This window comes from Quercus suber, unplaced genomic scaffold (genome assembly GCF_002906115.3).
Source record: "Quercus suber isolate HL8 unplaced genomic scaffold, Cork oak 2.0 scaffold_36, whole genome shotgun sequence".
In the NCBI taxonomy this organism is placed as follows: domain Eukaryota; kingdom Viridiplantae; phylum Streptophyta; class Magnoliopsida; order Fagales; family Fagaceae; genus Quercus; species Quercus suber.
In genome coordinates, this window is record NW_027069501.1 from 944074 (window position 1) to 956708 (window position 12635).

The following is a 12635-nucleotide window of genomic DNA, read 5'->3' on the forward strand; positions in this document are numbered from 1 at the left end:
TTACGGGGTCTACCCAATTAGTCGACCTCTCAGGGAAGAGAGGTCTGGACGAATAGGAGATGGCCTAGTTGCTTGGCAAACTGCATGTCATGGACGACCCTTCTGGACGAACCACAGGTGCCATTTTTCGCTATCCCATCAGCATCTATACTCATTGAAGCATTTTATCAAACAGTACAACATAAGACTACATAAGAACTTATATGTCAATTTTTTTGGAAAAAAAAAATCAAGAGCCATATGTAAACAGAAAATTCATAAAATAAAATGAAAAAAAGTGAGGAGAAAACCTTCTTGCAAAGTCAGAAGTTGAAAGCAATGAAGAAAAATTTGTGGTTGGAGACAACGGAGAGACAATTTTAGGCGTTTTTTAACAAGACAAAGGTCAATCTCGTTGGAACTGGTGATGATTGGTGATGCTAGGCAGTGGCTATCAAGGTTTGGAGTTGAGAGAGGAAAGATGGAGGTACCGATGTGGTATGGTGGTGCGAGAGAAACAGAGAGAGATGAGATTTGCTATTTTGGAGAATGGGAAATGGAAGAGTGGCGGGATAGTGAAATTTGGTATTTTCAAAACTGTTTACGTCCGGTAGCGTAGCTCCGGCGACAATGCTAGGCAGTGGGCAGTGGCTATGGAGGTTTGGAAGAGAGAGCAGTGAGAGAGCAGAGACAGAAAATTTTGATTTTCAAAAAAAGGTGAAGTGTTGTTTTGAATAGGCGGGCTTTGAAAATTTAGTGTATTTGTGTTTTTTTTTTTTTTTTTTTAAATAACCTTTGGTGATGAGTTGTAATTTTTAATCCATTTGTCAAATTTTCATTGGTCTTAAAAACTCCACATGGGTGCTGAGCTAGAGTTTCTAAAACACAATATACTTTTTAGTGTTGTAACATTACTAAATAATGTAATTTATCGCTTTTTAACTTAAACGTATCTGAATTTTAGATGACCACTTTTTTCACATAAAGTATAAAGTATTAAATTAGTTAGATTATGGTTATAATAGTGGATAATTTATATAGTACAATTATTTAATAGATTTTAATTAGTAGTACACAACTTAAATGAATAAACAATATTCAATAGAGTATAATTATTTTATGAAAAATAGAAAGAGGTATATATTTTCTCCGTTGAAGTTAATAATTATGATTATGCCTCTCATCATTAACATTCATCATGAAAATAATTACTAGAAAATATCAAAGTCAAAATTATTTAAATTATCTGGCACTTGCATAAACAACCGTGAGTACGAAATTTATATAAACTATAAGACCTTTTTTTTTTATAAAATACTTAAATTAACTTTATATACAACTTACAATTACAGCACTTCTTTTTTACTTAGGAAATACAGAACAAATTTTAACCTTATAAATATATATATACATATTTACAGCCTCATAAACCTTTCATTACCAAAGAGAAATTACAGATGATGTAGAAAGACCAGACCTAACTGATATTATGATGTGAATTGACCATTGGGGAAAAATTATTCGGTCAGACTTTGATGTAAAATGGTTGGATTCATTAACCCACAATATATAAATAAAAATTTTATTTTTACTAACTAAATAGTCCTCATGAATTTTTTTGAAACGGTCCTCAAAAAAAAAAAAAATAATAATAGTCCTATTGAAATTTTTTGAAACACTAATCATATTAGAACATTTATTTTAAGAGAGTCCACTTTATACTTCGAGAGCAGTTGAAATTGCACTCAAATCAAAGGTGTTGTCCCAATTTTAATGACTAGCATTGTGTATTTGACCTTTTTTTATGAATTATATTCAACAGTTTTTGAAACATGAAGCTGACAAGTCAGAAGACTCGAAACATCTAAATACGTATACATCCAAACCACAAAAGATTGTCATTTGTAAAACTGTAAGGGGCATTTTTTCCCCCAAAACTCAAACCGTTCAGGGTCCGGCCACTTCATACATAGTGGTAGAACTGTGAAGGCAGTAGTAGTAGTATAGAACTCCAAAATTTAAAATTAAAAAAAAATAAAAATAAAAAATAAAATAGAAAGAAAGAAAGAAGAAGAAAAAGAAGCTAAGGTCAGATTCCATCCGCTTAATTGGTGAGTGAAAGCAACATTGATTTCAACTCTTTCTGAAACTAGGAGAAAATATCAGGAGCGTCTGCTTGCCAATTAGATCATTAAAAGCATTCACTTAATAACAACCCTTTCCCATCCATCAAATGATACAATGGCATGTTACTTTGTAGAATCGCAGCTTCGTTCACCTGCAGATATAGAAAAATGATATAAAAAAATAAATAAGAGAGAACAAATTTCAAATACCCAAATTAACAATGAAAAGCCATTGATTTGTAAACCGTACGGTTCCTAATGAAGGGAACATAAGAGAACAAAAGGGTTGTTCTCACAGAGCATTGGAAAATGCAAACATCTTGATATCAGATGATTTATACCGGATACTAGGCATGAACTCAGACCATTAAAATTCTAAATTAGTTTCAATTTCTGTCTCACAATTTTGAAATCAGGATTTGCAGGTGAAAGCTAACACTTGAAGAGGAAGGTTATAAGACATTTTGAAGTGTCCATCTGGAATCAAAAATCAAAAGAGAATACTCAAAGTGGGGGGAAGAGGAAGTGTAGGGAGAAACAGAAATGTATATGCTTCCTCATGGAACAGAAATGGTGTTTGGTTGTGTGGAAAAGAAAGGGATAAGAGGTGAAGCACAAAATCTATGCAGCCACCCAAAAGAACGCTATTATCCAAAAGCAAATAATATTCATCCTTACCCACTGGCAACCAGACCCCACATTTTTTCGGGAGATTGATCCTTCATCAGGCTGCCCAACGAGACCAGTTATGAGTCAGTACATCCTCTCAATACAGTGCCACCAAATTGCAAAAGATTATTTTCACTTTTCTGTTTAAGCATAATATTGCCAGCCAAGTAAAAGATATATCATTCTGACATGCGATAAGATCACATCCCAAATGTCCTATTATAGAGATCACCAGAACTGGGCATCCGATACTTTGAATCTTCATAACCATTGTAAAATTTGTTATATCCCAATCTTTCATTTCTTAGGAGATCAGCCATAACCAAACTGTTTCCACTTTGAACTTCATTCCAATTGTCCCAGTTGCCATTAGACATATGCGCACTTCTAGACTGTTGGAGGGGCAGCTGTGCAAAAGGGGATATATTATTAACTTGTGGTTGATCCACAAGCCTTGAGGAAAGGCCATAAGAATCACTATGGTGAGAAAAATTATCTCCAATGTCAGGAAATCTTAAGTTCTGCTGCGGGGAGAGTGATCTTTGCATCAAAAGTTGCATTCTTGCATCATTTTCAAAGGCACTTAATTGTGGGGAAAAATTTGATCTCATGTCCAAGCCCGGATTGCCAAGCCCACCTTGAATTCTCCCTTTACCAACAGCCAAAATTGCAGGATCCATAAACTCAATATCCCCGGTATTACCAATATTTCCAGAGGTAGGTGCCTGATACGAATTTCTCAACAAGGAGGAAGTGTCAAGCAGATGATTTCCTGTGAAGAAAAATACAAAAGTAATACTTTATCATTTTGAACAGAATACATCTATAACGATCTGTTAAAAGATCAGCACAAACTATATTATAACTAACCAGCCATAGGGTCAAAAGCTTGGTCCACTCTCTCATTAGATGAAAAACCCGGGGGCGGTGCCCTGCTTGGAACTGAGAATCCAGGAGGGGCAGAAATTTGTGCTCTCGAAACACCTGATAAACAATGGTAAGAAAAACATGAAGAGATGGTAGGCACAAAATTACCATTTCCACATAAACACATTATATCACATGGCAAACCAAAATTGTTTTAAGTTTTTTAACGTAGAATAAAGAGAAAATATCCAATAGATTTAACTTTTGGCATAACCATAAAAAGTGAACAACCAATTTTATGCCATCCACCTTCACCAGCAGTTAAAAAAAAAAAAATCCAAGATGATCGCCACCATTGTTCAACCATGTTAGACATGCACAATGCATGCCTTTTCACGCGGTGTAACCGGACTCATAAATCCATATCTAGTATGTGGCAAAAGAACTGTCCTAAAGATCTTATTTCACTTTCAGATCTATTAGGATTGAGAATATATTACTGGTAGGTGTTTTGTAATCTTTTTGACACCTTCACATGCAAACTGGAAAGGATTTTGGGAACTCTGAAGTTGACATGTATGACATCCTGTGTACATGTCAAAGCATTAAAGATATTTCCATGCCCCCAAATCATAGAATCCACAAACATAGTGCAGTCTTTAGAATTGGAAGGGCAAACTAGTCATACAGCATTTTCTTTCTTTTGATAAGTAGTGACATAATCTATTTGCACAACACAAAACAAAATGTCTGTAACAAACAGCCCTCTCTCTCGGGTTGGGAGGGCTGGGGGGAGAACATATGGTAGCTTTCAACAGTAAATTAAGGGCATGTTATTTAACTGAGTTCCACCCAGAAATATTGGACTACATAGCAGAATCACTTCTCTAATTCTGCAAAAATATTAGATATCAAAAACCTAATTCAAGGCAAAATTGATAAAGGTCAACACGTCATTTTTTTTTTCCCTTCCAGCAAAGAGAAATACCACATTGAACCTAATAAAAAGATGGGTAAACTACGTATTTGGTCCCTATTCTATACACTATATTTCAATTTAGTCCCTAACTTTTCAATTGTGTCAATTTGGTCCCTAACCTTTCAATATCGTGTCAATTTAGTCCTTACTATTATTTTTTGAATGAAAATTGATAACGTGTCTAATGGTCAAAATAAAAAATTAGCTTTCATTGATGTGACAATACACTATAATTTTATTTTGACTGTTTGACATGTCATTAATTTTCATCCAAAATATAAACAATAAGGACTAAATTGATATGACACTAAAAGGGTAGAGACCAAATTGACACAATTGAAAGATTAGGGACCAAACTGAAATATGCTATAAAAGATAGGGACTAAATATGTAGTTTATCCTAAAAAGATTATTAAAAGGAAACAGAGATAAATTATGAATTTTCATTAAATGATAAACAAAAGTGCTATTATAAGACAAGATACGGGAGATTTCACACTAATAGCTGGTATAATCACTTAATAGGGCCCACACACAACAAAACAGAGGAACTGGAACAAATTCCTTCAACACACACCAATGACTCAAGCACTGCCTAGCCAACTTTATTTGCCAACAGCCCCAAATTCAAATGTTTAAAATACCCAAAACATATACATTTATGATCAAAATCAACATCTAGATTCATTCATGAGTGTGAGGAAGCACAACCAGACTAATTACAAATTACAAGCTATCATTATAATGGCAAGCAGATGCTTACAAACATAGAACCACGATGATCAAGAAAACATCACACAAAAGCAGATGCAATTATATAACTTAGGTTTACCAACATAAAATCATAGGAGGTAAATAAAAATTCAAAGAAACGTAAAACAAGACTCACCAGAAAGCTTACTAGAAGAGATAACAGGATGACTGCTAGTAAGAAATTCAGATTCTTCAAAATTTCTGGAAGAGAAACCATTGCCAATTCCAATTTTATCCATGTACAGATCTCTTTCAGCAAAATCCTGGCTATATGAACGGCTCTTTGGAAATTGCTCGATTGCATTAAAAGATGGTTGCACATCAAATATTTGATTTCTTGATTCCTCGTGCCTTGCAAAAGAAAACCTGGACTGATTATTATTATTTTGTCCTTTCCAAGAACTTGACATTTTGAGAGAACCAGACTCTTTATCTCGTTCACCCAACAATTTAACTAGACGCTGAGGGGATGCCAACGATTCATTCCATTCAAAGTCCAATGATAATATATTTGAGATTATACTGCTCTCTCCTCTATCAATAGCAGCATTGCTGTCACCATTAGCTACATCACCCAGAAATCGTCCCATCGGATTTCTTCTCTCTTCATTTGGAAGTAAAAAGGAGCGATCCAAGGACCTATCCGAACCAATGGCATTGCCGACCAAGTTGTCAGGGAAACCATTAGATAATACCGAAATGCTAGATGAATGTAGATGTGAGCCTTCACTAATTCTATTATCCAAAGATATTGGATGATCAGTGTTTAACCTAACTGCACCGTATACCTCACTATGTGGCAATGGATGGGACCTTGAAGCATGGAGTGAATTAGCTGAATTAGGCAAATACGTAGCCCTACTCACAACTTCCGGATCCTTGAGTCTTTGACTATCAAAAGATAGTACATCGTCTTCCACTTCAGAAGCATTATCCTGTGCTACTTGACCATTTGAATCTGATCTCCAGTCACATTGTTCACTTAGTGCATACACCCCATTAATTGGGGTAGCTTTCCCAACTGTTGTGGTTGCAGGTTCTCTGTATTGCTCAGCATAATGTTGCTGTAACCCTTGAATTCCAGGCGCTTTAATCAAAACAGGATCAGACTCTGAACTATTAGGTCTAACTACACCAGAGTGTTCATCTCTTGCAATTCCATCAATGCTTATCGAAGACATAACAGAACATAAGTTCTGAATCTGTCCACTAGCAACCACCCCTAATTTTTCAGGAACAGAAGCACAAGAATGCCCTGTATTATAAGCAGAATCTGTAATGTCTGGTGGCATATTAATGCCTCCATCATTGTCCTTGGATGCTGGAGGACAAGATAACTCATTGCTCAATGATAAAGAAGCATGAGTTCCATCCGGTATGGCAAGTTTCTCAGTTGGATTGCTTGGGCAATCCATACTTGTATGCTGTTTCAAGGGTTTCAATGATTCGGATTTACTTTGAGGGTTTATGGTTTGACTATCTTCATTTAATGTTGGCTTCTTGCTGCCATCACCATGCAATGGGGAAGCCTGAATTGTGCCTGCAACTGCTGATGAAAATACCGATGTACTACTAACTGCTTCAATTTTCTGTTTGGAAGGCCCATTTGCACATGCTATACTGGCAGCTGGTGGCTGGCCATTTGGAGCACGTGTTGCCCTGATACAAGTAATCAAATTTTTAAGACAAGTAATTATCATCAACAAAATTAACGCCAAACCTAGCAAAATTGCATACCATGAGGCTGCAGGAGGGAGAGCTACTGGGCTACCAGAACTTGAATTTGGTGGAGAAACTCTAACAACACTTGCCACATTCTGCTAGATAAATGTAACCAATTTCAGTTAACAATTAACATCAACATAGATGCTGATGTTTTCCATCACAATTATGATAGCTGAATAACAAGAGTTAATGTTCTATAAATCCCATATATTCACTAATAACATCATCCATTCACTCCTATGTTGCATGGAGTAATGTTCGGTGGAGAATCATAATCATACATCTCTATGAGTCAAATCATAAAGCTGGATATTTAAATATCATGAACACTAGATATAACTTTAGCACTAATAATTATTATATGTTTCCTGAATTCTGGTCCCAACCATAGCCATTTGGGATGTCACAAAATACTTGTCCATTGTGAAAAGTCGATAACCACAATCTTTATACCTTCCCATCCTAACCTTTACTTTATCTGGAAAGTCAATAATTCTTTTCCATTTGCTTTGTTAGCGTCAAGTAATGGTAATTTCAAAAAATGAAAAATTTTTATTTCAAAGAGAATGCATTAAATGATGTTCCCTTGAAAATTTGAATTTTCTAAAGTGGACGAACATAATGGCACAGGAGTACTAAATAACAAAATATCATTGACCCTATCCTACATTACAACACCTGCTTGAGTATGAATGTGAGAAGCCAATGATTGTCTCGATCAAATCATCTTAAACATCCTCAAGCCAAAATATTTTGATTAGCCAGTTACACACACATTCAATGAGTGATGAACCAATAACTGTGAATAACTTACCAATAAAAAAAATTAAAAAAAAGTGTTGAACTAATGACCTCACCCTCCACTTTATTCTTATATACTCTAGGAAAACGAAGCGTACATGTAAGCATAAATATTTTTGATTAAAAACATTGTATACGATACATATTTATCTAATAACTATAAATTAATAAAAAGTCAATTAAAGAATTTGTAGAAAAGGCCATACCTAAATTAATTTCAAAAGTTGTTTAGAGAAGATCAAACATAATTTAGTCAGAATTTTGTTTAGTGTTGGGTTGCTTTGTTGAAAAGTACACATGCAAACACACCAACACAACTATATAAAAGCAACAACAACAATAACAACAATAAAGTAAAATCCAGATAATTTTATGCTTAGTGTAAAGCAAAATGCTTATGATTTTATGGTGTATTATCTTACACTTGTACTTTTGATAATAGGTTTTGCAGCAGAAGCAGAACTGTTACTGCAATATTCATCTGCTGGTGGTGGCAAAAGATTCCCCGCACGCCGTTGCATATTGTTTGCAGCACCAGTAATTTGTTGAACTCTACTCCTTTAAAAACACTATGCAAGTTAATTAATCATGCAATGAAAGTACCACATAACTATCAAGCAGCACAAAGCAGGAAAATCATTTGAAAGATTTTGCAAGATGAACGCCCAAAGGCATATATAATCAACTTTTCAGCTGCATTTCCTACCAAATTTTTACAATTTAAAAACGAAAACTCTAACCACATCCTATACTTCACCAATAACTTGAGATTTCTATTCAGTTCTAGAAATGACAAGCATGCACTCTTAGATGTAAGCCTTTCAGAATTCTAATCTCATTTTTACCCATCCCACTAGTGGAATTTCCAATTGTTACAATAATAACTCCAAGAAAATCTGAAAATGGTCTAGAATTATCATATTTCTGATATTTAGGTTTCACTAGTCCATTTGGGAACAACTTAGTTTTTTGCTGGAAACTTTTTGTTGAAAGTGTGCTAAAGTATACATGTACTTTGAAAAAGTGAGAAAAAAGTAAGGTTTTAAAAAGTTGTACACACAAGCTATACGCTCAGCTTATAAGCTCTAGCCAAACAGACAATATATGCATTATAATGAGGTAAGGTCTTCGACTACATTAAACAGCACCATAGGAAGAGGTTAGGGAAAAAAAAAATTACCTTCAAAATTACCATACAGTACACAATCATAAATATACCTTGTATATGCCGAAATTATTTCATCTTTAGAGAAACTATCCTCCTGAGAACCAATCTCATGCAAATAGAGACAATCAGGATTTGTGCAAGGCTGTAACAAATAGATGTTTCATACCCAATTAGATTACACTAAACTTGGAGGGGAAAAAAAACATTTGCTAATAAGTCATAAGACCAATCTAGAAAGTAATGATTCATACCACATTTCTCAGCCAAGCATGGCAATACTTTGTAGTCCCAAAGCAAGCCCTGATACAAACTTCGAACGTTATTAAGCATACAACTACAATGGTGCATATTCATCCAACCCATTGATGAAAGAAGCATGTTTAAACTTTAAAAAAACATAATCATGCACTTACTTCAAAGGTCTACCATCCAAAATAAACCCATGTACATTTTGAATACAACGAATCGCTTCCTCCTCTTTTGAGTAAGTAATATATCTGAATGAATTAATATTTAGTAAGAAGAATAATACAGATAACTCTGAAAAAGTTAATAAAAAACACATAAAAATTAAGCATATTAAACAGCTCAAAACCTCATGGAACAGGACCGTAAATATGAGAAGGGGAAAAAATTGTAAAAGCTAAATACACTAAAGACAAATTATCATACATATATAATAAAAATTTAAGCAGCACTTTTACTTTACACTTCCAGGTAAAAACTTATATAATAAAATTTCAAACAGCAAAAGCAGAATGTTTCAAACTGGGTGCGTTCGGTAACCAAACAAAACAAACATTAAGAAACTTACACACTACATGTATTGTTTGGAAATTGTTGAATTACACCAGCAGCTGTCCGAGACATGGACACTTTTAGAACCTTACCGTACTGACCAAAATATTCACGGTGCTGGAGAAGCTGCATAAAACATTGAAGAAGAAATATTCAAATGCTCCTCCAAAAAACTCAACTGAAAAGGTACTGATATACGCGCGCGCGCGAGAGAGAGAGAGAGAGAGAGAGAGTACATCTTCATCTGCCAGATTAAGAGGCAAGCCGACTATGTAGACAAGGTTCCGTTGAATCACTCGAACACTGCTAAGTTGCTTACGTCCATCAGACGATTTGGTCTTCGCCTTCTGGCATTTTTTCCTCTCGAAACTGATTTCGGCCACCAACCTGCAATGAAATTTAAATTAAAATAAAATGAAAACAGAAGAACAAATGGAACTATCAATTTCTTGGCAGTAGCATATACAATGTTTAAAAAATAATCACCTCTCACAGTTTGCAGCCATCCCAACAATTTTTTCCTTATCATAAGGCGAACGACATGCAGGACACCGCCCCTCTGTGTCATCCTTTTCAGCCATGTCCATAATGTGATGCCAACACCAAACACATATCTGTGACAAAGTGGACAAAGCTTCAGAATAACATTAAGAAAAGCAAATTTATTAGAAATGTGAAACAGGAATTAGTATCAATTCTTCCTACTATGAGAAATACACAATCCTTCTCCAGTGTAAAATAATAAACAGTCTCAAACCTCATAGCCGCACTTGCACGGCTTCAACTGCTGATCAGTCAAATCCATCTCTTCTGCGCAGAGAGGACAAGTCCTTTCTCCTTCATCACTCATGATTGCCTGATAAAAATTCAGGAAAAAAACACAAATTTAAATATTCTAACAATGAAACTGTACAACCAACATGTTCAACATGCTTCAATTTGCAAATAAAAACTCATTGTTCTTGTTTTGGTGAAACAACAATTGCAAATTTAAAGCCTTTAAATTATCAAGCGCAAAAAAAATAAATAAATAAATAAAAATCCCACCACTTCACTGAACCCACTTTATCCAGGGGCTAAATCCTTCACGATTTTTGATAGCTCATAGCTGGAAGCTACTGATAATCAATTGCCCAATTTACTTGGTCCACATTCACATTAACATATATGATATATTGTAACAGAGATAATATTAAAGAAAACCTCCAAAATTTACAAAAAATTGAAGAAAATGCCCAAGCTAACCCAAAGGCATCTGCAAACCACTGCTAAAGCCCTTCTTTTTTTTCTTTTTTTTTTTGCAAAAAAAATCCAATTTCAAATCCTAAAAGCCCTAATTATTCAACATATCAGCATTTTTCCGATCAAATATTAAAAATAAAATTAATAAACAAGAAATGAAATTCAATAATCATCGCCGCAAATATATCACAGATCATTCAATAAAAAGCTACCAGAGCAAGTTCCCCAATCACATATATTAAATAAAAAATTAATTAATTAATTAATTAATAAAAAAAAAATCAAGATCGACGAGAGCAAGTTCCCCAATCACATATATTAAATAAAAAATTAATTAATTAATTAATTAATAAAAAAAAAATCAAGATCGACGACCTAACCCCCCGAATCGTTGACATGCAACATCCAAATCAAAAAGCAAATCGATAGGCTCGATTTTCAAACACAAATTTTTTTATTAATTTTTGGAGAAAATGAAAAATAAAAATTAAAGCAGATTGAGGTTTTATAAATAAAAAATTAGGGATCTTGGAAAGGAGTAGAAGGATTGAGAAATCAGGGTTGGAGATTAGAGGAAAAAAGGACTTACAGTTTGGGGATCGAGAAGAAGACAACGAATCTGTAAGAGGATGAGATTGTGTGAGAAGCGCACGATGGAAAACCCAGGGACACAGCGAGCGAGAGCGAGAGCGAAAGAGAGAGCGAACCACAAAAGAGAGAAGGAGGGTCTATTAAAGAGAGAGAGAGAGAGAGAGAGAGCTCTTTGTTGTTTGGATGGCTCTTTTGGCTGCTGGCTTTTCTTTTCTCTCTGCGTCGCTGTCATTTAAATATTAGGGATTTCCACTCAATGCCCTTCGATTTTGTCTTAATTGCGGGGATGTGCCCCTTCTTCACTTTTTTGAAGACTTTAAGAGTCTACTACACTACATGTATTATGTTTATGTATGGTCTCCACACTGCTCCAGTTTTGTCGACTTCGGGGAACCTCGGTTCAACACTGTATTGACATATCTTGTATTATGGTCTATATAATTTTAGTTCCAAGTTTTTTTTTTTCTTTTTTATAGAATGTGTACCACATTATTATCTACCTAAAACTTGGCTAAAAAAAATAAAGATTTTGAGGTATTGTGAACTGACCTTGTAAAATTGGATCCAAACCAAATGATGAAAACGGGTATGGGTAAGGGTTTCTTTTTTTAACCATGAAAAACATGGTCTACACAAGCCCATCCCATTGAAGTCCAAAACATGGACTTAGGTTGGCTTACTCAATTTTCGAGAACAAAAAGGAGGGAAACTCCAAATCACATATATTTAAGTTTGGGTGAATTTTCATTTTTGTACCTAATTTTTTTTTTTGTCATTTTAGTGCTTAAATTTTAATGTTTCTATCAAATTAGTCCTTTCATTCATTATCATTTATAAAAGTAACACATATTTTTATTTGCTTGAGTACAATTCCAAGAAAGCCCACCGGCTAGGTCATGGGACAAGGACTTTGCCTCTCTAATGACCCAAGAGAAGA

General features: G+C 34.6%; 1 protein-coding gene across 2 annotated transcripts; it reads right to left on the minus strand.

The window, feature by feature from the left end:
- Nucleotides 1-1818: 1818 nt before the first annotated feature.
- On the minus strand, nt 1819-11910 carry LOC112037955 (uncharacterized). Of its 2 annotated transcripts, none has more exons than XM_065770788.1 (14): nt 11697-11910; nt 10623-10721; nt 10352-10479; nt 10102-10252; nt 9882-9991; nt 9481-9564; nt 9319-9367; nt 9118-9209; nt 8322-8451; nt 7111-7190; nt 5510-7032; nt 3645-3758; nt 2784-3546; nt 1819-2257 (listed from the first exon to the last, which is right to left on the minus strand). In XM_065770788.1, exons 2-13 carry the CDS (start codon nt 10713-10715, stop codon nt 2975-2977), a joined length of 3126 nt encoding a protein of 1041 aa, XP_065626860.1. In that variant the 5' UTR covers nt 10716-10721; nt 11697-11910; the 3' UTR covers nt 1819-2257; nt 2784-2974. The 2 variants fall into 2 exon arrangements, with proteins under 2 accessions (XP_065626860.1, XP_065626859.1); XM_065770787.1 differs by having other exon boundaries at nt 8322-8457.
- Between the last annotated feature and the right edge of the window lie 725 nt (nt 11911-12635).